Source organism: Python bivittatus, unplaced genomic scaffold, assembly GCF_059951505.1.
Source record: "Python bivittatus isolate LINGU-HERP-01145 unplaced genomic scaffold, Pbiv_v1 ctg000330_np1212, whole genome shotgun sequence".
Taxonomy (NCBI): domain Eukaryota; kingdom Metazoa; phylum Chordata; class Lepidosauria; order Squamata; family Pythonidae; genus Python; species Python bivittatus.
In genome coordinates, this window is record NW_028277058.1 from 14286502 (window position 1) to 14313145 (window position 26644).

Here is a 26644-nt window from a genome sequence, read left to right on the forward strand (position 1 = left end):
TGTGAGGTAAAAGAGAGTGAAAGGAGCTGAAAGAGAGTGCCTGGCCTAAAGTTACCCTAAGAGCCTCTGTGGCTGAGGGTGGATTTGAATCTTGGTTTCTCTGGTGCACGTCCAACACCTTAGGCACTACACTAGACTGTCTGGAAATACAGATTATGCTTGTGGCTGATGCTTTGCTTTGCAGCATGCCAGCTTCCCATTCATGTTTAAATTAAAGAATCTTTAGAAAGAACTAGACCAGGGAGCTCGATGAATACCAAGTAATTTGGTGGCAGATGCATGGTTGCCCTGGGCCTCCATGTTGGCTGGGTGTAGACTTGAAAAGATAGTTTTCACAAGGTCATAATAAAGTAGGGCTATATTACTGGAAATGGAAGAGTTCACATAGTGCTAAGTATGAGATTATATTCTCCTGCCAATGGAGTTCCATGACCAAGGTCTATATCTTTGTCCTCATAATAAGGTGTGCTCAGCAAATGTTCTTTCCAATGTCAACTGTTTACAGGTCATGATAGTTTTATTCTTTCTTGATCGTGGCTGAGGAATTAATAATAAATGATTTCTTAATTGCTCTTTGCATAGCTTTTGCATAGCTTTTCAAATTCTTCTCACATCAGTTTCTGTGTTCCTTTTGTCTGAGTGAGATTAATTATTGATTTATTATTATTTTCTACCCATTTTAATAATAATATAGTATTATTTCTTTATAAAAAGGGAAGGGGAAAAAGAGTAATGTCAAAATTATACCATAAAAATGTTTGAAAACCAATGAGATGGAAACGGCCCATAAAACATTTTATTAGACTGTAATAGTAGAAAATGATGAATGGTCCACAGCTGGGTAGCTAAACAAATAAGGAGGGTGGGCAAGATAACAAAATAGTACATAAACCAATGAAACATTTCATTATCTGCATCACAAAGACAGACCTTTTCATTAGTGTCTCAAGGTCATTCTAGCATTCTCCAGAGAAGATGACATGATTGAAAACAAGCAATCAGTTTCATTAAAAGAGACCAACATTTCAAAATGCCAAAGCCATTGAAAATGAACTTAATGAAAATAATCAAAGAATATTAGCCACAATATTAATTTCCAAGATTCAACTGCGCTGAATGTCATTGAAAGTAACACGCTGTCTTATCTCAGAGGGTTAGTTTGTCACTGTTGACTAGAAAGGTTATACGTAAGCATTATATAAAACAATCCAATTGTGTGTGTATGTGTGCGTGTGTTTTTTTTATTGAAAGGTACAAGATTAAGCTAAGACAACATAAATATCTTTAATGACACATTTCAGAAAGAAGTCCTATTTCAGAGAAAATAATTGTTATTTTTAACTAGTGTATGTGCCTGTATTAAAAAGAAAGAAAAACTGCCAAGATCAGTAACCATGGAGAGGAAACACTCTCTTCCTCCCTTACAGGTTCCCTGGGTAAAAATAACAAGAATAGATTTAGGAGCAGAACAAATGCAAGTGTAAACTGCACTAAGATCACTGTTAGCACTATCAATATAGATCTGCTAAAGGAAAACCAAGACAGCAGTAAATGCCCGCAGTAAATGCAATGCTTGTCTATACGTCTAACACAGAGAGCATTGATAAAATACTGGTAAAAATGTGTGAAGATAGTGGATTGGGTTGAATAAGAATTGCTTTCTATCTGGGGCTGATTCATATTACTAATTGTGCAATAGCAAAAACATCTTCTCCAAGCTACAAAATACTGTATGTTGAGACTACAACTTCCAGTCATGATAGTTGGAAATATTGAAAGTTGCAGGCATAAGACATTTAAATATCACCACACTGGAGAAGGACGGCGTCAAGCAAATTTTTGTGACAAATATATGTAGGTCACTTGCAGTTAGGAATGATGTTTAAATAGCTGGTTCCTTCTGTGCAGTAAACCAGGCAGAGCATTTAAGGGCCTTTGTAAATCAGTCATGCCAAGTGATTCGGCAGGGCCACAGAAACCCTGGTGACGGAGTATTTGCTTGTTTTATTATTTTCAATGCGATGTGTGCGTCCTTAAGCATAGCTTTCTGCAGATTCTAGTGCCAGATTTTTCAGACTCATGAGTAGTAAACAATATTGCCTGCTATTCATTAAGCAATTTCGTTTGACCTACAATGATCTTGTGAATCATTTACCACATGTTTATATCCTCAAGTGCATTTGCCTAGATACAGGCAATATCTGTCTTCAAAATACAGAGTCAAAATCATTCCGAACAGTGTTTTTTTATACAAAGTTTGTGTCCAGCTGCCACTGTAGCCAGTGTTTCAAGACAATTCTATCTTAGTCAATGAACAAAAATTTTCACGGATGTTTTAAAACGGTCAGAAATTATACTCATGTTTATTCCACCCTGAACTGTAGAGTTACAGATTGTGCTAGGAATGAAAGTTGATCTCGTTAGTTGTCTGTTTTCAAAATTTTTCAGAATTGCTGTAGGAGGCTGAGATTTACATGTATTGCCTTTTGCTCTTTAATGAATGCAATACGATCAGAAAAAGTTTTTTGTGTGTATTCAGCCACATAGGAGTTGTGGCAAGAAGCTAGAAATGAGCAAAAGAGTAAGTTTCTTTTTCCCACAAGCTGCTTCTACTTTGTGAACTGCCTCTTTCTACTATTTTGTATAGAATGAGGAGCAACCCATGCTCCTAAATAAGAGACAGAATGTTAAATTCCATTCTAGCAAATGTTCTCCTTTTGTATCTGTAGAGAGGACTATTAATGTCTCTTCAACCTCTTCTTGCATTTATCAGCAAAACTTTTCCAGCAAGCATACAACAGGGAATCCAATGTACAACCCTTAGGATTGCTAACTTGAATATTAAGAATGATGTATTTTGCACTGGTTCATTGGTTGCTTAAACACTGCTAAGCACAATTCAGTGTGTTGTTACTTACTTTAAGTCCCTACATGGTTTTGGGACTCTGATCCTTAAAGAAGCATTTGTACCCACATGATTCTGTTCATGCACCCAGATAATTTCCAGAGCCTTTCATTGTTGTCTAAATAGAAAAGTGAGGAAACAGTTTCCCCACCATCTGCTTGTGACATGCATCTTTTAAAATTCTGTCCCTGGAAAAACTCACCTCTTTGTTTTTCCATTGTCACACATGAAGCATTGTATATTTTTCCAGACTTTCTTTTTCAAAAGAAACTGAGTTCATTTGATTTCATATTTTCTTTCTCTTTTAGTGCTTATTATCGTCTCTTACTGTTGAATTACTTGTTTTATTTTAAGTGTTTTGCAGTATTTTGATATTTGGGCTTTTAAAAAAAAAATCTCTACTCCAATCCAACACTTTTTTTGGCACTTGGTTTGTTTCAAACCACTATTTCATATCTTTGTTCAATGAATAAAAGAGTAAACTTGGCTAACCTACTGTATGTTTTTCTGACCTTCTTCCAGTTACAGATGTACAATGAATCAAAATCACAATTTTGCTAGGTGATTATTCTGGTAGATTGTGAAATGGAAACAAACATTTTAAAAGAGATCACTATGGGCAGGAGAGTATTTATGATTCTTAAATTTGAAGATGAGTTAGGATTGGCAAAATGGTGCCTTATAGTAGCCTTTTCTTATGTGGCCACAGCTATCAGAGGAGCCAAAAGAATTCAACAGCCATCCACATCACATCATTTCAGTTTAGATTTAGAAGCAAAAATCTTTGGGTCACAGATCACTTCAGAATATAAAGCAATGATAAAAACCCAAAGTTCCTATTGCATGAGAGGAAGCTACTCCTGCACATGGAGTCTGCCATTTTCTCTGTTGATCTGCAATGCCCTGAAAGTTGGCTCTAGTTGGGGATATGCTCCAAATAAAATCATGTGTAACACAAGGAGAGCGCAGCTGGGGGAAAATTGGCAGCACTCACGCACAAAAGGAAGTGCTTTCAACTCACACAGCAGGATCATCTGATTCAAGCCAATCTATTTATTTCAACTTACTTGGCTGAAATAAAAAAAAGCTCTCATAAATAAAGTTGCTTGGCTTGCAGAAGAGAAGGTATAGAGGAGACTAGAAGAAACACTTTGCAAATTTCAATCCACAGCTGGAATCAATAGATTTTTTTTTTTTTTTTTTATTTTCTTACTGAGCAAATAAATAAGGACTGGAAGTTTTACAAGACACATGGAATGATGTACAATTATTTTCATCTTCATGGAGTGAATGTTTCTGATGTTTGTGACACTTGAAGTTTTAAAAAAGCCATTGGTTTTTTATGTGCCTGTGAAAACTATGTTTATGATAGGTTGCTTCCAGATGGGTGGCCCCTTGCAGTAATAAAATATTACTCTCCACTCTAAGCAGAAAGTGGAACGGCCCTTACGTTTATCAGAAGTGGAGTTATTGTATTGTTTATATATATTCATCCATTGTCTTCCATACGGTCCCATGTATGTAACTCCAACTGATGTGGCATGGAAGCACTTATGGACGTGAGAAGTCGAATGGTTAGCATGTATGGAAGGATAGAGGATTTCACGGGAAGCGTTAAGCTAAGAGAGACGACTAGATCAAGGATAGTCATGTGTATTAAGAAGTACTATAATCCGTGCAGCATTGAACGACCAAAGAAATGTGGAGCCAATTTTATGTACGAAGGCAATTTTAGACTAAAATATTTTATTAGGAATTCCCGCTTATTATTCATGGGGCAAGCCATTAATGTAAGATTATACATGGAGTACCATCAGAAAAAAAAATCTGATCTTGAGTAAAAAAAAAAATTAAATAAGTCATGCTTTGGGGTGATCAGAGAGGAAAGGAACACTTTCTAGACACAGATAAGCAAAAGGTCTTTAAAAAAATTACTTTCAGTGTCTTTGAAAATGCAGCCACACAAGCCTTTTTACTTTTAAGCCACACAAAACATTGTTTTTCTGAAGATAATAAAGATGTTTAATGCCTTATTTTTAAATCACAGCATTAAAAATAAATGTATGATACATTATTTTAGTACCAATTACCAGATGGTTGCATATAACTAATAAACAGCATATTCTTAAAACAACAACTTGGTAACCTTAATTTTATGTTAATATAATACAGATAGAAACCATGCAGGCTTTCTCTAACACTCTGCTAAAGAAATATTCCTCTTAAATGTTCAGGAAAAGATCATAGTAAGACACATGCTAATTAGCATGTTACACATCCTAATTCACATGTTTTGGTGGCAAAGCACATGTTTGCACAGAGAATGTCTCTGGTTCAGTCCGGACGCCTCCAACTAAGGCTGCTTCCTATTGATATAAAAATGAGATAGGCGACCTGATACTCTCAAATATCTTGGACAACTCCCATATCTGCAGGAAGCATAAACGAATGGTGAGTGATTGTGGAAACTATAATCTAAACATACTGGATGCTAAGATGCTTATCCAGGTCACAGACTAGCTGAGATAAATGGACCAAGTGATTCAGCATAGGGCAATTTGTTATGATGGTAGGAATTCCCACTTAACCAAAAGAAGAATCATAAGTAATTTACTTCTAGTCTACCTTTTAATATAATTAAATGGAGACTTGTTTGTGAATGGCCTTAAGCATACAGAATACAATCAAGTATTAGGGAACCACCGGATATACTTGCATATGACCTGGATTGTTTGTTTTGGGCTTAATGTGTACACCTGCCATTATAGTCTAGCATTATATGTGAATTCTGCCACTGTATCACGTTCCTTATGAAGCGTGGCTGAAAGCAGCTCCCTGTTACAATGTGATCTGAAACTAAGGAGATAATTTACAATCCTGTTACAATTAAAAAAAAAAATGAATGTATAGATCAAGAAACTGAATGACTGTTCCAAAATGGGGAATCTCAGAGAATGTGGAAAAGCTGAAGATTAAAGAGAGGTGGGGACCTACAACTACAGGAGACAAGGTATAAGAAAAACCTGTATAACAAAGTATAGGAAGTTCTACCTGTAAATCAGGCAATACTTTCTCAACAAGCTGAAACATGTGAACTAGAGCTGGTTAGAGCTTAGTTGTAGCTTAGCTAGTTAATTTCTAGTTGTGGACTAGAAATTCTGTATCAAAAAGATTAAAAAGACCAAATTCCAATTCATAGTCAAGGACAACCAGTGCTTACATTATCTGGGGATGATGGGCATTATTATCCAACATATTTGAAGACAAGGGGTTGATAATTAATCAGGTGGATCAGATACAGAGATAATGGGTGACTATTTCATAAACACACCTAAAGCCTTTCTCAGAAACCAGACAGCATTTCTGTTCTATCCAGAGTGACTTCTGCATCATGCCCAGACTACTAGTAGGTGTATGAGAAAGAATTTGTAGGAGAAGTGGTAATATATAAATCAAGGTTAATGAACAAAGGGCATTATCAATCAACCTATTTCTTCATAAAACAAACATATATCACTACTCTTCACTTTTGTAGGTACACATGAATGTATTTATCAACTACATTTGATACAATTGTATCAAAGTACAATTGTAGAATACCCCATAGACAGAAAAGTATGGATGGCATGGATATATGGATATATCCATATATATCTATGGAAACATAGCATGGATTTCATTAAGATGCAAGAGTACTACTAAGGTAATTTTACTTTACCTAATCTTATATTTATGAAGCCCATTCATCCTGTTTCCTCCACAATCCAAACCTGAACTCAGCTCCTTTAAACTAGAGGAGGCAAACTCAGTTCCTTTAAACACAGATAATGGGGGGGGGGAATCTTCTAGACTGGAGAAAATATGACTATATACATTAACTCATATTGTACAAATATTACCAATTTTGCACACTACTATTGGAATTTTAAAATGACTGTTCACATAAGCTAAAAAACAAGCTGTCCATCAAGAAGCCATTTGGAAAGGGACACCAATCATGCTGCTAATTTTCGAGGTGGACACTGCCTCCTTGCTACTCTGTGCTTGAACAAATCCAAATATGTATATTTGCAGTACTTTCTCATTAAAAAAAAGTTCTGGAAAAGTCCCTAAGAGTTCCTGTTTGTAGAAATATAAAAAAAGTAAGAACTTTCTTGAGTCAAGCTTGATTCCAGATGACTACATGAACACATCTATCTAGTGTTTATGACAACAATACAGAAGTGATTTGTCACTGCCTTCTTCCAGGACAAAAGTGTAAAACAATATTTCACTGGACCTAATTATGTGTGAGCCTGAGAGATGGACACAAGTATTTTCATGAATTCTTCTTGTTAAAAAGAGTAAAATAGTTTTGATCCTGACTTTCCTTCTAAAAAGAGTAAAAATATGCATACACTATAAATAACTTGTTGCCGTCACTCACTTTAGAAATGTGACTACAATAACGTTTTTTAAAAAATCCTAATTACACAGGTGTGGTGTTGTCTTCAGATTCTTTTTCTCCCAGGTAGATGCTGCAAGTAAATGTAGATTGTTCCTGAGGTGCCCGGGTATGAAGGGTCTTTTTCGAGCAATTTGGGATTTGACCACAAAAGTACATATAAATCCATGGATTAACACAGCTATTAAGATTCCCTAGGAGCATAAGAATGGCTATTGCTGGACCTGAAAGAAAAGAATTCACAAGTTATTCACAGAATAGAGATAAAGATCCATGATTATTTTATTATTCCATTGATCTTTCCCCAATTACTTGAATGTGGTTTTGTGTGTGACAGCATTGTCTAAATGTGTTAAAAATACTGTTTTCTAATTTCCAGAACAAATCAGAATATAAACTTTTTCATAGGCACTATAGAATATTTTCAAAATGTACTGGAAAAGGTTCAAATGTTAGGACCTTATAGCAGTAGGATTATAACTAATTTCAGTTATTCATAAAATACATTTCTTCAGCTAATACAGCAGATAGATATAGGCAGATATATGTATTTCAAGGCTCAAATTTTAAAGTTTTTGAGTCAAAATTTAAAATAAAAGGATACTGGAGGGGGTTGCCATTTCCTTCTCCAGTGGACCACATTTTGTCAGAACTCTCTGTCATGACCTGTCCGTCTTGGGTGGCCCTGCACGGTATAGCTCATGGCTTCACTGAGTTATGCAAGCCCCTTTGCCACGACAAGGCAGTGATCCATGAAGGGGCAATAAAAAATACCTCCCCCCCCCAAAATGAAACAAATGCTAGATGAGGTATGGTAACTCTTGACAAATTTATTAATATATTTATGCTTGGCTGGTGTGGGTCTTCCGGGCTGTGTGGCTGTGTTCTGGAAGTTTTGTTTCCTAACGTTTCGCCAGCACCTGTGACCAGCATCTTCAGAGTGCAGGAGCACAGACAGGAGCAGTTCTCTCTGTGCCCAGATGATGTTAGGAAACAAAACTTCCAGAACACAGCCACACAGCCCGGAAGACCCACACCAGCCATCGTATGTCGGCCATGAAAGCATATTTATGCTTGCTTTTATTGTCAATCATCTCTCTACTCTGTGAATACTGATTTCATTTCATTAACAGCAAATACCATTTAATACTTTTCATTAAGGAAGAAGCTCTTTACCCCACATAATTTTATGCTCACCATAGAGAAGCATCATATCAACTAGTACTACAAACCCATCAACAAGTACTACAAATAATCAAAGCAATATATTTTATGCCATTCTTCATAGCACTTACTCAAGTTCAATGACATTCATGGTTTCTGTTGTAATATTAACACCCTGAGATAGTGTAGCCACTATCATGGGGAAAGGTTGACTCTTACCTTCAGTCCTAGCATCACCGGGGTGCCATGCAGTCCACAACTGGGCAATGAAGAAAGGTGACCAGCAGAATACATAAGCAACAACTATCACTACAGTCATCTTAATAGTCTTTATCACAGTCTTTGATATCCAGTTTGTATTACTTGCCTGAGATGATAGTATTTGCTTCTGATTTGTTACTTCCCAATCAGGGTAACCTTTCATATACACATTTCTGTGGATCACTCTGCAGATCCTCACATGGCAGGTGATCAGGATAGCTGCAGGAAGAAAAAAGATAGCTATAGAAATCCAAGTTACATACACTTTTGTGCCCCAGGGTTCAATGAAGTGAGCTTGGCAGTCAAATATGCCTGGAGATGTCTCACTTTTCTGAAAGATAAATATTTGGGGGACGCTAAAGGCAAAAGAGATAAACCAACTGGTGCAGACTGAAGCATTCCAAAGAGTGGCTTTCTTCTTGAAAGAGGCTGTGGGGTAGCACACCACTTGGAATCTGTCCATTGCCATAACTACTGTCATGTAAGTGGAGGCAAACATGCTCAATAGTTGGAAATAACTGACAGTTCTGCACAGGATGTCTGGACCCATGAAAACATCTGTAATTTTCCAGAAAAGCTGAGGAAGGACTTGAAAAAAGGCAACCATCAGGTCTGCAATGCTCAGATGAAGTAGGAACACATATATCCTAGACAGATTCATTCTTCTCCTCCATAATACCAGAATAAGGATAAAGTTGCTCACAGATGCTGCTACAAATATTATTCCAAGCACAGCAATCTCTACCTTTGCTAACTGTTCATCTCTTGCTTGTCTTTCAGGAAGAGTTGATGCATTGGCTGAATTGAGAAAACTGTGAAGGGAAGGAACTCCAAGCTCAGAGAAATTCTTCATGGTGCACAGAAGCAGTTTTCCAAGAGGGTTCGCTATACTGGCAGCTGTGGACTTAGGGGAAGTCACTGCACTGCCAGCTGCTCAGGGTTCAATGTATCTTGAATTCAAAGATTTTCTGGGTGAGAAAATTCCAGCGACCAGTTTAAAGACATTGGGATGCTATTTGGGTTCTTTTATCTCCATTGAATGGATTTCCTATGGAAAGAAAAAGAAGTGATGGGAAATAGCAAAGAGACTACGAGTGGAGTAAAATGCCATTTGGGCTCCTCCTCCTCCTGTAAAATTCTGCAAATCAACCAAAGTGATTTCCAGCCTCCTCTGGAATCTCTCCTGCAGCACAGAATATAAATCTCAATAAAACCTCTTTGCATTTTACTGAGGAGGGGGAAATTCTCTACTATTATGAACCAGAGTTTAATGTATTTGAGAGTCTGCTGTTGTAGGCAAGAGAAAAACAGGGGAAAAGCATGGAAAGTAAATGTATACATTAGAAAAACTTGTTGGCTCAAAGAAAATTTATAATTTTCCTCCCTCCCATTTCTATCAAAATCCCAAAGTAATAGCAACCAAGCTGATGCTTACATACATAGCCATGCTATATGCCCTTATAAAATAGGCCTATTTATACAATTATAGATCTCCATAGGTTGGATTACAGCAAGGAGCAAACATAAGAACATAAGGGTATATAGCATGGCTAACATTCAAATGTAGCCTCTATATACAGCCTCTATACTCCTTCAAGATTTTAGTATATACTTTTTGGCTTATTTTTCTCTTACTTCTTTCCCACTATCATAAGCTTCATATGGATTGGAGTAGGAAAAAGGTGAAATATATACTGTTCCTTATTTCCAGCAGTGTTAGATATGTGGCATATGCTCAAGTATTATTTTTTCCATTTTGATTGCAAAGGAATATAATACTTACATATCATTCAAGGGTGTTCAATTCGCTTTTATAAAGCAAGATGAATACAGTAAATCTTTAAAATAAGCATCCCTCTGCCTGCTGAAAGCTTCATTGCAAGAACTGAACAACTGAAAATATTTCTCAAGCTTAGAGGTTGGGAAGGGGGGAGTCTCTGTTCCAAGTATCATAAAAAACACTATGTCGCGTTGGCTTTTCTTCAGTCAAAATTGCTTTCATAGCATGATTTGGAAGAGCAATGGTCAAAGCATTTATAATTGTACCTATTCTCTCTTGACTTACAACATTCCTGCAAATCCACAAAAATCTCTCCCTTTAATTTAAAACACACCACTGTTTTCATGCCTCCTTCATAATGTGTCAAATATTAATGCGAAACTAATTTTCCTGAAGAAGAAACATCTGGGAACAGAACTATCATCTTGGCAGGAGAAATTGCACGCCTTAAATGGCATTCTAAATTTGTCATGTGTACAGGTGATAGTACTAGTTTCATTAATAAATTTCCAAGCACTTTTTTTTAAACATTCCCCAAATGCCAACAGTCCTTCCAGCTTCTGTTTTCGCTTCTTCCAAGTGTTACTACTCCAAGCAAAAAAACCTCATTTATCTTTGAATTTATGTACCTTTTCCTCTATTTCTGATATGTAAGTCATGAGTGCTATTGGTTACACAGCCCAAACTATGTTGCTCATATCCCAAAACCAGAAGATCTGCAGGCTAGGGGATAACCCCCAACAAATTTTAAAACAGCAGGTTTTAATTTAATGAAGGGGACATTAAGGGCTTCTGAGGACTTGCACATGTGTAGTGGTGAGGAAATGGTTGGGGAAACCAGGAAAACCAGATGGGAAAGGAAATGGGTACAGCAGAATTCAGTATCATGGAGCAGAATGAGGGCTGACTGACTGAATGGGTGAAAATGAGCATCTTCAGTGCATCCATTAATCCTCCTTGTTTATTTTATTCCCAATCTTAAATGGCATTCCCACTGAGTTTCCTTTGAGAATCAATAGACCTAAGAACAGGTCCCTGCCCCATTTTCAGCATGAGAAGCTGCCATCTGAAGAGTAATATGCCACTTGCAGCACCATCATCTTTATTTTCAGTACTGCCTCCATATGTCCTATAGGATTTAGAAAATTATTATTATTATTTTATTATTTATTTGACTTGTCCCCGCCCATCTCCCCACAACGGAACAAACAAAATAAAAATGCGCTCCCTTTGTTATACACAGCTAAATTGATGAAGAAGCTTACCATGGTCCAGCGGAATTAATGGAGGTGGCAGAAGAATCTGATGGGAGGGATAAGGTCAGGATAGCAAATGATGACTGTATCACACTATTGCAACCCAAACTCCATTCATTTTGTACATATGTTGTGGCTTTGCACACATGCACAAGAGGCAGAACTTGCAGCTCAATGGAGCAACACAGCTCTCATTGTTTTGACTTAAGCATCTTAAGATCCTGCAGATGCCTACGGTAGGAAACATTCTCAAAAGTTTGTCTTTGGGCAGCCAGTCGGTGAATGGCAAGTCCATTCCATGGCAGCCAAATTGTTAACACCTTCCATGTCTGGGAAAATTAATCCAGTCTGAGAATTATATTCAGTCTTACTGTCAGTAGACTGGAGAGTTTCACAGTGGGAGGCTTTGGAGAGAAACTCTGCTTAATATCAACTGTATTCTTATGCACCAAGAGACAGGAATGAAGTTTCTCTGCTTCCTTACACAAAAAAACTCAAGTTGATATTCATACCTGGTACACGCCACAGAGAAGGAGACAGGACAGTTCTGCCTTCAGTCATCCCAACACATGATCTCCAGCTAAGGCCATCAGATTTTGCTCTGCCTGGACCACCACACTCATTTCCCAATGTAAATATTGCTGAATAGAGCTGCCACTGCTGGCATTCCTATAGGAATATTGCCAGTGGCAACTCTTGCCACAGTCAACTGCATCGTACTTTCCCTATTGAGAGAAAAAGGGGGGTAGAACTCTAGCAAGAGAAAAGACACAATACTGCACCTGCTATGATCCAGATGGAATACATCTGGTCTCATCTTAATGACTACTTAATAGGAAAGTGTACTCCTAGATCTCAAGGAATCTATCAGTGAGTGGTGGATGGTTCCTATCCCCTCAAAAATGGGGTAAAGATTAAATCACAGTTAAAATTTGAAATGTGGATTGTGTGAAGAATGTGTATGCTAACCATTGTGATATCCCCACTGTCAAAAGATATTTCATGTCTCTCTTCTCTCTGTGAAAGTGTTTGTTCAAATATGCAAATACCATTCATGTTTTTCACTATTCATGTGAACTGTCATTCTAGGAAGAAACCACATGTCAACAAATCTAAAATCTCATCTTAACCAAGTTATCCCATCCATAAAAAAATAAAGTGGAGCTGCTGTCATCACTGACCCTGAGGTCCTTTCCTTTGTATAAAACCGTTTTTGCCTGATTTGTGTATTTTTCTTGTGCACTTTTGTCTCAGTTACCGGCTTAATAGCAAATACTTCTTGGGTGATCTAAGGGATGCTGATTCTTTCCCACCTCTGGGAGCTGGAAATAGTCCAGTAGGCATTTTGCTTGGTTTGGATGGACATTTCATATCCCCTGATGGGAAGAAAGAATCAAATTTTCTCAAGATTGTCTCGAGAAAAAACACAATCCAAGATAGTTTAAAGTTTACTTTAACTAGATAGGGACTCTGTGATTGTTAGGTGTTTTTTTTTCCTGTCATGGACTATCAACAAGTTTTTGAATCAACTCTTTATCTATTCTCATATTGTAGTATCAATAGATGTAATAAGGGGATTCATCCTGATTAGCTAGATTTTTACATTTAAATTCTTGGACAACATTTCTCTAATTCAGCCTTGAAAATCGACTTTAAAGAAAAATACATGTGTATTTTTGAAATCCACCCCCCTCCCTCCCCCAGCTATATAATGAATAGTTCTGTCTGGCAGTAATTTAGCAGCCACAAAATATATCTGCCAACTTGGCTGACAAAAGCAAAGATATTGAAAAACAGATCAAATGTACTTCGTACTTTGATTAAAAACAAGCTCTGGGATATCTGGAAAATCTCAGTGTAATTATGATAACATAAACATAAACCAAGATTGTTCTAGGAAAGAATTATTACTAACAGATGTCTACATATCTGGAAAGCAGTTAGAGAAACAATTATATTTATAGCTTCATCAAAGATATAATGTAGTAGAGATTATATAAAATGTTAACAGGACTCTAGGTTTTTTATTTATCAGCTTCATATTCTTTTTAAAGTTTGAATTTTGAAATTCAAATTACATTTTTATCCTTTTCTGGCAGTCTGTACATTTTACATACATGTTGCAATGGATGTGTATGATTCTTGTATTCCAAAACATTGTATTTTTGTCTTAGCTTTCTGAAATATTCACACATAAAAATGCCTGGTATGGAAGTTAATAGCACAGTCCTATACCTGAATTTCCACTGGGTTTAAAAGGGCTTGTTCCCAGGCAAGTGTGCCTGAAATTTCAGCCTTAATATGGCTATGATTGTGATATGTTTGCCATTTAGCAAAATCAATAGCTTGAATTAATTATTTCACATATTGCTTAATATCCTTCTACATGACAGAATTTAGCTGTCTGGTTTGCATTTTCCTCCACGTAATTGTGAGCTGTTGTGAAATTTCTAGCATCCATTTAAAGAAATACACTGTGACAAACTAGAACTAAATATGCAATTTCTGCATCAGTCTCAAAGGCTACAATGCTATCACATCTATTTGGGAATAAACCCCAACAAACTCCATGAGACTTGTTTCTGAGAAAGGCACCATGGCAAAAATGGCAAGTTACTTTCATTTCAGAGCAAGATAAAAGTGGCTGCTGCAATTATTACCAAAAGCTTCATAAATTACTATGCAACCTTTCAACTTCTCTAGAACTCTTCAACAAGTGAAGAGGTAAGAGAAAAGAAGCAGCTTATATCCATGCCATGTTATTTACAGTTAGCATGGTTTATTCTTCTAAATAGTACAGTATTTATGCTAATTTAGCATCAGTGCTACATCACTGTGTTTTCTCAACATTGTCCTCTTTTGACAGCCAAATCATTTGCTTCCAGCTTGACTATGGCACATCTCAAATCACAAAGCTTTCAAACTGCAATTTGCAACACTGGAGCTTGGAGGCAAACTATTTTTTGTTCACGGAAACTCTCACTCCATGTTCGTCCACCTGAACTTGGAATTCTCTAGTAAATTTCACTGGCAACATCAGCAGTTCAACTTGATCTTAACCCTTCTAGTCAGCCAGTCAGTCAGTCAGTCAGTCAGTCAGTCAGTCAGTCAGTCAGTCAGTCTCTCTCTCTCTCTCTCTTGGATGAGGCAGGTTTTGAGTCAGTCTCGACTTCTGGTAACTGCCTGAACAAGTCCCTGCAGTTTTCTTGGCAACATGTTCAGAAGTGGTTTGTTATTGCCTTCTTCCTAGAGCTGAGAGAGTGACTGGGACAAAGTTTTCATGCTTAAGGTAGGACTAGACCTCACCATCTCTCAGTTTCTAGTCTGGTACTTTAGCAACTATACCAAACTGGCTCTCAACTTCTAGATAGTTTCAAATCCCTATTTTAAAAAAAAATCTGCCTTGCTTGATTTTTCCTGCTTATTAAACTGTGTATTGTAAGCTGCTCAGAGTCTTTTTGGAGTCAGGCAGCCTCCAAAAAATCTCATAAATAAATCAATAAATTCTTGCTTCCTCCTCCTTCCATTCTTTGGGTTACAGTGAGTCATTACTTCCTCCCACACATACTACTATGCTATAACATACCATCATGGTTACATCCATTAGGAAAAGTGCCTGATTGCAAAAATAAGCTGTAACATGCTAGTATCACAACTTGTAGTGAAAATGTATATGCACTAAGAGCAATGTTTTGATGGTCAAGCATATTTCCTTCATTCCAAGAGCTCAGAGTTTTTGCAAATAACAAAACACCTGGAAGAGACGGGGATGGACACGCTGCAATTCTTCTCTTTCAATATGGAGCAGGATGAGCATTAGCTGAATGATGATCCTTGAATTCTCCATTGGTTGTATCATGGTGGTCCCTTGCTACCCTCAGCATTCTGCAGGACCGAAGACAATATCAGAGACAGCTCTGAGTCACTTTGATGGGACTGGGCAGGAAACAATGCCATGTAAAAGTGCCCAACAACCTAAGAGCTAATTGCAACCAGAAACCACAACTTTGGCAAGTGCACAGATACTCTGTAGACATTTGCTTTCCCTTGTGAGAGTACATATTATTTGCCTTCATTTACTTTATGTTTGAATATTTTACAGACAAAGTAGATCTGTAGTGCCCCAAATGAAATACAACTCTGACATGCTACCCTAGAGATTCTTTCCTCTTGGAAGAGTATAACAATACTCTTCCAAAGAAAAGGAATATGTTGCTATACCATGCATCAGTCAAATAAGCTTGTCTCCTTAAGCTATAAACCTAACAATCAAGTTAGGAACTTGAACTTTAGTGTAATAAAGGAGTACCAGTAGCAGCACAAGAGGAGATCACTACATCCTCTTTCTATCCCATCAGAACCCCTGTCTGTAATAGTCTTTTAACCTGATTTTAGTGAAAGCTGTATTTTATTGTACATTGAGAGTAATGGTTAACCATGGATTCTCATTTCTGTCAATTACTTGGACTATTAAAAGTATCACTTTCCTCAGAGGAAGACCTGTTTGCACATCAATTTCCCCTAAAATGTTCCTATCCAGTTGAATTATAGCGACTGAACTTTTTAACCTATCAATTTTTTGATAAGAAAATGAAAAGTTCTAAAGCTAAATATATAACTAACCTAGAATGTACTTTTTTATGTTTTTTCCTGAAAAATGGAAAGTTATCCAGGTGGCTTCCATGCCTAAGAGAGGACTAGAATTCACACTCTCCCAGTTTCTAGTCCAGCACCCTAACTACCACATCAAGAGTAGAATATGAATTCACATATTATGCAAAGGTTTTATTTTGGTATAGTGTATTATGTTTAGTTGACTACTGATATATGCACCCAGTCAGCTGCAGTTTATTCAATAAACAGTAGTTAAGATAACTGTGCCTTAATGAAATGTGTGACCAAATCACAGTGAACTGAAAACTTTGCATAGTCTTCCAGGTCATATGGTCATCTTCATCAAAATGAATAGTTTAGTTCTGCCCACAGATTTCTGTCCCTCCTTGGACTTTATCATAATGCAAAAGACCAGAGTCTCTGAAATTTTAATTCAAGAATGATAATTTGAGAACAAGGCTAGCTTACTGCAGAATAACTTCAAGATACGCCAAGAGCCTGGATGTATGCTACTCCTAGATTCCTTAGGTAAAACAGGAAGAGAAAGAAAAAAAAATCAGATAATCTCTGATACTTCACTGTACTCATACTCCCCTCTTCTGCTTCCAGACTAGAAAGGTGATTGGCCAGTGAAGCTGGTTGCTGGAGCCATCACTTGAAGCTGCTTGAAATGAAAGAGAGGGAATTATGTAGATTATCCTGGAGTTCTTCCTTCAAGGGGCTCCTACTGGAGAACAAAATGAGGTTATGGACAAAGCTTTGGGAAAGAAATGGGAGTTTGGGAGGTGACAGGATGATGAACTTAACCCGCTGATACCTTCTAGTTCTGGGAAACTGATGAGGAATGCCTGGCCTTTGGCCAGATACTGTTCCTTACCCCTACTCTAGCCAATATGTTTTAAATGATGGTAAACATATGTGCGTGTGTACGTGTACACATAAAGATTCCAATATTCAATTTATTTTTACTCTTGTCTCTTTTAAATATGTTCAGTTTCAGATATTTGGGCTGCCATCTAGTGTTTGAAAGAAAAGAACTATTTTAGGCGCATTGTCTTTTTCTGCCAATTTAGTTGTACTGATGAAAAAATAGGAATAACAAAAAATAAAAGTTATTCAAGTATAGACCGGCTTTATTGCCTTTTTTTTTTTTAATGTTTGTTTTCTTTTTGCACACTCTTTGTATGCAGCAGGAGTGGGAAACCTATAGGATTCTAAATGTTGTTAAAGCAGAGTTTCCAGTATCTTTCAACACTGATACTACTGACTGGGACTTGAGGTCACGGATTTCACAATACTGATATACAGAAATCAAAGTGGTGCTATGATACTGAATATTTTTTAAAAATGTCTGTACTTACTGAAAACCAGTACTCAAATTCAATAGTTATAATATTGCAAATAAAATCAATGTTCATAATCTCTATCATTGTGCACTGTTCATTTTGTACAATTATGGAAGAAGAGAGGCAAGGAGTTAAAAAGACACTGATCCCTTTCTCCCCAGAAACGTATGTCAACAATCCATCTGACTTTTGATCAATGGCCTTTCTCTTTCAGTAATTCCTTCCAATATTTATCTGTTTCAGAACTAGTGTTTGAAAGGGACACAAATCCAAATTCCTCAACCATGTAAATCAATTTGCAGCAAAAGGATATTAATATTTACTGTATATAGAAACAAAACGTTCTGTTTATATTGAGGCTTATTTCCTGGTAAGTGTGCATACAACTGCAGCCTGCATGACTTTCCACATGTCATTGGGCATGCTTGTATGAATATCTCCTCATATTTTATTGGGGGGAAAAAAACCATGCCACTTGTATCTATGAAGTGGCTGTACACATACACAGATCTCAGATAAAGAGATCTTGGACCAATCATATATTCCTGTCCTATCTAATTCAATTATTTTCTGTGAAAATCATTATTGTCACATATAAAATTGTACCACTTTGTATGCAAAACATTGGAGTCCAAGTACTGAGTTTCCATCTGTAATGGAATGTTATGTATAGGGCAATGTTAGTTTGAGAACCAAATCAGTTTCAGTTTCTTTCTGGCTAGGGATATTAGTTATTGTATTACTTTGTCTCCTTATAATCTCAGTGGATATTACAGTATTTGATCATACTGATACTATCTTAGCTTCTGCCCATTCACTTCCACCATGCAATGCCATATAATAACAGGAGTGTTGTGAACCACTATATCTCAGATTGATTCCATTATAAGCCATCACCTAAGCTTCATAAAAATCACTGTTTAACTTGCGATATGGGAACAAAAATTGCATTTACATTAACATTTGCCTTGAAGTTTTTTAAACCCCCACACCTTTGGGCTCATTTTTGTTTTGTTTTTTGCTTTATGCCTTTTACTTCTTATATATGACTGATGTTTTTCTTCTTTTTGCTTATGTATTCAACACATTTTTAAAAAATTAATGTTTTTTTAACCCGAAGACATACACACACCTACTTGAAAGATTAGTTACATTGTTATGTTTACAGATTTAGAGGCAGCATTAGCTTAACTTGTTGATCCTGTGATGGTCCTGTTGGGCGGACCCTTAGGATAGGCAGTTGACCCATAGGATGTCCAGCTTGGAGTGATTTCTTCTGTGTGTCACTTATCTTGTTCTGTTCAGTGTTCTTGCACACATTTTTGACTGACATGATTATGCTAAGCCATTGTATAGTTTGCTTGGTTTAGATGTAATATGCTTAGTACAAAATGCAGGTCCATAATAAAATCATATTAAGTCACTGATTTTGGATATCATTGTTTTATGAGACTCTGGAGAGATAAGCTAAGGAAGACTGAACCAAGTCCTCCTGTAGCTGGGAGGGGACTACATCATGATCCAACATGTATTGTCAAATGCATTCAATGTTCAGTTTCTTTCCAAACTGCTCACCTACCTCGTGGTATTATTTATCCCCTCACTTTCCTACGACTGTGTTACACTGAAAAAGAATGTCATATATTCCATCCAAACCTGTGTTCTTATCTAACACTTCAACTGCAACGGAGATTTTTAATGTTTTTAATACTACATTTAAAAATATAAAAATAAAAAAAATAATTTTAATTAATAGATGAGGAACGGATTGAAGAGCATGTTTCCTTCTAGAAGCATTTGGCAACGTATCAGCTACTACACTCAATTTAAAAAAAAAAATTAAAAAATGACCTTAAGCATGGGACTCGGCCATTGCCCATTATTAATATATGTCCCGTTATATTTTATGCGCGCCCTCTTCCACGGGAGAAGCAATACGAGCAAAGAGCATTCTATAACGGCCGTGGTTTTGGGAGCTTCAAAAGCCAAGTCGGAGTCGCCGCTTTCGTTCTGCGCAGGCTGCGAACGAACTTCCATTCCTGCGCAGAACCTACGCTCCGCCGAAGTCCCACGGACACCTCCCAAGCTTACCCATAATACCACCTCTCTTCCTCCTCCTCCCCAGCTGAGAGCTTTTCAGCCACCGCCCTCCCGCTCGGCCCAGCTACCATAGAGATTACTGAGCGCAAGTGGACGCTCTGGCTCTTTGACTCGGAAAAACTCTACGGTGGGTGGGCTTTGCAGGAAGAGTCCTGAAGGAAATTGAGAGCGGCGGCTCTAATCGGTAAGGGAAGGAGCGGGGGGCAGGAGGGTACGGGGGGCGGGCGGCGTTGTATGTTGGGGCAGGCAGGAGAAGCTTTGGCTTCCCGCCTCCCTCCATCTCAGCTCTTCAAAGCCAGAAAGCAGCTCCAGAAAGAGAGGCGACGTTGGAAAGCCGCGTCCCCCTCCCTGCTCTTGGTTCAAAGCTCGATGTCTCCGCTGCTGAAGGGAGAATGAACCTCCTGGAATAAAAGAAATAGAAGGTGGCGGAGAAGGCTTCCCCCTCCCCTTTTATGATCACTGCACCATCTCTGCTGGTAGCGAAGAAGCAAAAGGGGACGGGGCTGCCCCCCGCCCCGCTTCCCAGATTCGCTCAAGAGTCCTGGGAGCAGACTAACTCCTCTCCCTCTCAGACGATCCTCCCTTGAATGCCACTGAAGGGTGTATATCTACCTGCATCCTGTGTATGCAACCGCTATAGGCATGGAAGGTGTATTCCTAGATGAATCTGACACTTATAAGGATAGTTTTTTGTTGTAAAAGAACTTCAGGTGATGGTGCAAACTCTTGTCCCGTGACCTGTGGTCAACTACTTGTCATCCTCTTGCTAGTCTGTGTCTTACAAGGTGGTTTGCCAGATGCAGCTTTTCTTTCCTGAAAATGTTTGGGTCACCCACAGCATTGACAAACTGCAAGGGGTATGGGGGTCTAATACCATTTGAGTTTGATACGTCTTTTTAGCAGGCTTTATTATGCTAAGCAGCTGTTCTTTCCCTGGACATTTCCCAAAAGTACCCTTCCAGAGATGTTACTGCTGTGTTGAAGGTGAATTATTAAAGAGGAATGACTTGTGCCAGAGTAGGATGGAAAATCACAGTATTGGAAGAGTTTACTTACTGAAGAATGATTGTGGAATTTGAGGGTGTTGTCAATATTTCTAATATGACTTAGCTAATTACTGAGTCATATGTTTATTTACTTTGAATCATTATCTTGTTCTTACACGCATATGTCATGCATTTCTTGGTTGATCATAATGTTTTTGTGCTTAATAATGTTAATTTGTGCTTATATTGAATGTATGGCATATCTTGCCTCGATATATGATGCTGAATCTGAGGATCTTTTAGCACTTTCCTAGATAACAGACCCTGTGTTTCTAGTGAATTCTTTTTCTTTTTTGCTTTACCAGTATATTTTTAAGACGAGCTTTATACCATGACACAATTATTAATTTGATGAATTTCCTTATAGGCCTGTCTTCTTTAAGCTAGTGCTCTCCATGTATTGGAGCTGCAACTTAGCATTTGGTCAGGTTTACTTGGAATTTTGAGAGTTGTGTTCCCAGCATATGCTGTATGGTTGGGGAAGGCTGTTCTAGGTGAAGAACAAGTATAATTTCTCTTAGAAAATCTTTGTTTACTATAGAATCTGCTATAGATAATAAAGTGATGCTCTTTTCTTTTTCTGTTCCAGGTAATATTATGAACAGTGATGTTTGTTTCTAAAATAAGACTTTTTTGGAGGGAAAGAATTTATGGACAATCTCTGCTTTTATAAGTAATGTCAATTCAATTTCTTTTAGATAAATATGTGTACCTAGTATTTAGTACAAAAAGTCTTTGGAGTGGACAGAGGACTGGGCAACTGCACTACTTTTACAGACCCAAGCTTTTTTGGAGGATAAGCTATGCTTCTCCTTTTAGAGTGTTACACATAAGCAACCAATACTATAAATGGACCAGAGGCAAAACGCAGGGGCAGAAGAAGTACCTGTACTGCCATTATTGTTTGGGTTACAGAATTTCTAAATTTAGCACTTCTAAGGAATTGACAAAAAACAGTCGCATGTCACGATTGAAGAACACTTTAGAATCTGTCTCAAAGGCTGTGTCTGGCACTCACAGTGAACTAGTTTCACGACTAGCTCGTCTAAAACCTCATTCTGCTATACTGAAGAAATCACTTGAAACTGATGGGAAGGAGAATAGCTTTTTTATGACCCCAGAAAAATACAGAGAAGTCACAAGTTATGATGATAACTCACATGAGAAGAAGACTGTGTCTGCAGATGGAGTCTTAGAGTCAGTCAGTACTAGTCAATACTCTTTGAAAGATCCTTCAGATATCAAAAATAGTCTTTTTCATGTTAGCAAATTTGCTACAAACTTTGGGGAAACATACAACTTTGTAGCCCATCACATCAACTGGTATTTTAGCACTGTTGGAATGGATCAAGAGAAGAAAGGGGATGCTCTCCCCCCTAAACCACCCAATCAGGGTGAAGAAACATTTGATTCATCAGAACAGGACATATTAAGTGATGAAAACAGGATGAATGCAGTATCTGCTTTAATACCTGCCTCGCAGTCACAAAATGCTGGAAAAGTCAATTCTGTTCCTTCAACTTCCAGCAAAAAGGGTATTTCAAGTTTTCTTTCTTACCCTAGTAACAGTGTACAGGCCTTTGTAGATAGTTACATTGGAGGATTGGTACCTAAGTTACGATCTGAAACAAAATGTGCTGTACAGGAAAAGACCAAAGAACAGGAACAAGAGGACATGTTAAAAGATGACAAGGAAGCTAAACGTGCAGAAGAGAAAGAAAAGAGATTATGCCTGCAAAGAGAAAAGGTACATGTCTTTCTTGTAGATAAAAGTTTAGAAACCATTAATTGGCAAGCATTGAGGAACAGGTTTTATCAAAGGCAGTAAATTGTAATCCCCTCTCATCATTGTTATTTCAGGGGAAACTCTCAAATAAATTTACAGTCCCTAATGTATAGATTGGAGTGGGAAACCAAGTCTCCAAATGTTGTAGACTTCAACTTCCATCAGTTTAAGCCAACATGGCAGATAGCAAGAGCTCATAGTCTTGTATTCCAAAACATTTAGGGGATCATCAAGCTGCCTATTCCTGGTATATTTAGAGCTGTACAACTTCACTCACAGTTACATGACAATATTCATGGTAAAAGATATATATTTTACCATGAACATTTACTGTTATAGCTTAAAATAAGTGAGGACAAACAACTTATTTGAGGTGATTTTGTATTAAATAGGATAGACTGGCATCATCCTAGTCTACAGAAAGTGCTACCTATGCATATGTAAAAAGTTCATTGTTGCACATCAATATATTGAGAATGGAGGATGATCCATTATAAACTGATTTATAAAACCAGTCTTACTTGCTTATTTCAAGGCAGTCTTTAGTCATCAGAGATTGGCTATTTTGAGACCTGAGTAATTCTGTGTTACTGTCAAGCCTAGCCCAAGGAACTCCAAGAGACAATGCCAATTCAGTCCAGCTATGTTTATTAGCTACAACCTCTAGCAAGAATCTTCCCAGACTAAAACCCCAGTTCCCAAAGTCCTCCAGCCACAACAGTGTGAATTCCTCAGGGAGGTGCCAGTGTCATCCTCTTGTTCCTCCCACGCGGTTCTGGTGAGCTAAGAAAATGTTTGTCTCCCTGAGCTTGGCCTTCATAATTCCATTCCATCACAGTTACAGAGCTGTTGTAAGACTTCCTAGAATTGTGCAATATGAATACAAGTTCACATCCATGTGCACACAGACATACCCAAAATATATACAGTACTGTGCAAAAGTTTTAGGCAGGTGTGAAAAATGCTATAAAGTAAGAATGCTTTCACAAATATATATTTCAGAAATATATATTGTAATTGTTTATTACAATATAAATTGTATGTAAAAATGTTTATCAATTTACAAAATGCAAAGTGAGCGAACAGAAGAGAAATCTAAATCAAATCAATATTTGGTGTGACTACCCTTTGCCTTCAAAACAGCATCAATTCTTACACTTGCACACTTCGTACACTTGTACAAAATCAGGGATCTTGTAGGATTAGAGTCAGGTGTATGATTAACCAATTATACCAAGCAGGTGCTAATGATCATCAATTTCATATGTAGGTTGAAACACAGGCATTAACTGAAACAAACAGCTATGTAGGAGGCTTAAAACTGGGTGAGGAACAGCCAAACCTTGCTACTAAGGTGAGGTTGTGGAAGACAGTTTCATGTCACAGGTCATATACCACGGCAAGACCGAGCACAGCAACAAGACACAAGGTAGTTAGACTGCATCAGCAAGATCTCTCCCAGGCAAAAATTTCAAAGCAGACTGGGGTTTCAAGATGTGCTGTTCAAGCTCTTTTGAAGAAGCACAAAGAAATGGGCAACGTTGAGGACCGTAGATGCAGTGGTCGGCCAAAGAAAATGCAGCAGATGGAAGACACATCATGCTTACTTCCCTTCAACATTGGAAGATGTCCAGCAGTGCCATCGCACAGAACTGGCGGAAAGCATTGGGACCCAGGTACACCCATCTACTGTCCAGAGAAGTCTGGCCAGAAGTGGTCTTCATGGAAGAATTGCAGCCAAACAGCCATCCCTCCAATGTGGAAACAAGGCTAAGAGACTCAACTATGCATGAAAACATACGAACTGGGGTGTAAAAAATGGCAGCAGGTGCTCTGAACTGATAAGTCAAAATTTGAAATATTGGGCTGTAGCAGGAGGCAGTTTGTACGCTGAAGGGCTTGAGAGCAATACAATAATGAGTGTCTGCAGGCAACAGTGAAGCATGGTGGAGGTTCCTTGCAAGTTTGGGGCTACATTTCTGCAAATGGAGTTGGAGATTTGGTCAGGATCAGTGGTGTCCTCAATGCTGAGAAATACAGGCAAATACTTATCCATCATGCCATACCATCAAGAGACGTGTGATTGGCCCCAAATTTATTCTGCAGCAGGACAACAACCCCATACATACAGCCAACGTCATTAAGAACTATCTTCAGCGTAAAGAAGACCAAGGAGTCCTGGAAGTGATGGTTTGGCCCCCACAGAGCCCTGATCTCAACATCATCGAGTCTGTCTGGGATTACATGAAGAGACAGAAGGATTTGAGGCAGCCTACATCCACACGAGATCTGTAGTTAATTCTCCAAGATGTTTGGAACAACCTACCTGCCAAGTTCCTTCAAAAACTGTGTGCAAGTGTACCTAAAAGAATTGATGCTGTTTTGAAGGCAAAGTGTGGTCACACCAAATATTGATTTGATCTGGATTTCTCTTCTGTTCTCTCACTTTGCATTTTGTAAATTGATAAACATAAACAATTACAATATATATTTTTGAAAGCATTCTTACTTTACAGCACCTTTTTTCACACCTGCCTAAAACTTTTGCACAGTACTGTATATTGATCACTTTCAATTTTTATTGAACAATTTGTTCCTGAAGAGCTCATTTGTAAAAGAAACAAAATTAACCTCATGTTTCCTTTACAATGCCTGTATTCTGTTCAATTCTCCCAAATAAGTTGCAGCAAATCTGTGAAAATTATTAGTGGACAGAAAGATATCTATTAACTCATCTTTCTGGAACCAATATTTGTAGACTTGAGGAAAAAAAAGTCTTTGATAAAATTATTATGTCTGACAAAACTAGCAATTGCACTTAGCCATAAATCAGGAGTAGAAAATCCATGTCCCTCTCGCTGTTATGAACTACAGCTTACATTACCCAGTATGATCAGTGATGCCAAAATATGTCTTCAGTGGTATCTGAAGGAATAATGGGTATAAGCAGTGTTGTAAACAGTTGGCTGTTTAAAGATGTATTTATTTCAATTTATATGGCTACCCATCTCTAAGTAACTCTGGCAGTTGACAACAATTAAAACTACCAAGTATATAAAATAATTATGTAACTGGCAGTCAAGATAAACCAACAGACAATGATCAACACAGTCACTTCATAGGCAAATATCTTTTCTTGAAAGATAAAGTTACAAAAATAATTTGGTTTAAAATATGTTTTTGATGTATTTCAGTAAAATAACCTTAATATATTTATTTTTATGCAGAAAAACCAATTCTATAGTTCCTTAAAGGTGAAAGCTGTAATGTTTTACATATTTAATAGGGAGCAAATCCTATTAAACTCAATAGAACTAACACTTCTGAATCCATATGTAGTAAATTGCATAATAAAGCATTTATTGTAAAATGTTTATGATTTAGAATTTCTGTCAAGGTGTACAAATTTACTGTTTCACTGATAAGTATTTAAATATATGACACATGTTTGGAGAAGAGAATAAATTATGTGTGCATACCTTTTTGGAATGGATCAATACATTTAATTGTTTTACAAACATTTCCTTAATATTTATGTTTTTTTTTAATTTTAATTTTTTGTTTTCAGATTATTGCAAAGGTAAGTGTGGATAACAGAACTCGGGCTTTAACTCAAGCATTGCGAAGATCATGTACTAGAAGAGTCTGTATCAACAGAGTTGAAGAACTGACATACCATCTATTGGAATTTCCAGACAGTAGAGGAGTTGCCATTAAGGTAATGTTATCTGACCATAAATAGGGAATGGAACTAGGAAGTTATGAGAGAGAGGGGAAAACAATATTTGTTCTGAAAGTAATAGTGAACGGAACATTTTACCCTAAAGTTTTTAGATGTAATTCTAAATTCCCATACCACTTTATACCTGAATCAATAGGAATCAAGGGCTTTAATATCTTCTAAAATGGTGGGCAACCTATGGACCTTTAGTTGATTTTATT

At 37.4% G+C, this 26644-nt stretch overlaps 2 protein-coding genes across 3 annotated transcripts in view; one reads left to right on the plus strand and one right to left on the minus strand.

Moving 5' to 3' along the window:
* Positions 1–4911: 4911 nt before the first annotated feature.
* Positions 4912–9799, minus strand: LOC103064888 (oxytocin receptor B-like). Its single transcript, XM_007442524.3, has 2 exons — positions 8733–9799; positions 4912–7573 (listed from the first exon to the last, which is right to left on the minus strand). Exons 1-2 carry the CDS (start codon positions 9625–9627, stop codon positions 7374–7376), a joined length of 1095 nt encoding a protein of 364 aa, XP_007442586.1. The 5' UTR covers positions 9628–9799; the 3' UTR covers positions 4912–7373.
* A 10150-nt stretch (positions 9800–19949) lies between these two features.
* PNPLA8 (patatin like domain 8, phospholipase A2) overlaps positions 19950–26644 on the plus strand; it is a 35620-nt gene continuing 28925 nt past the window's right edge. The window contains exons 1-3 of one of the 2 annotated variants that reach the window (XM_088141729.1): positions 19950–20054; positions 21506–22663; positions 26271–26420. In XM_088141729.1, coding sequence (XP_087997855.1) covers positions 21593–22663; positions 26271–26420 — 1221 coding nt within the window. In that variant the 5' untranslated portion in view covers positions 19950–20054; positions 21506–21592. Of the gene's footprint in view, positions 20055–20097; positions 20293–21505; positions 22664–26270; positions 26421–26644 lie in introns of those variants that run through there. The other variant, XM_088141730.1, reaches the window with a different exon arrangement.

Excerpts from the sequence above, each read along its gene's own strand:
- LOC103064888 (XM_007442524.3), bottom strand. The coding sequence starts at position 9,627 with ATGAAGAATTTCTCTGAGCTTGGAGTTCCTTCCCTTCACAGTTTTCTC. Across the intron at positions 7,574-8,732 it reads CGGTGATGCTAGGACTGAAG|GTCCAGCAATAGCCATTCTT; the intron begins GTAAGAGTCAAC and ends CTTTTCTTTCAG.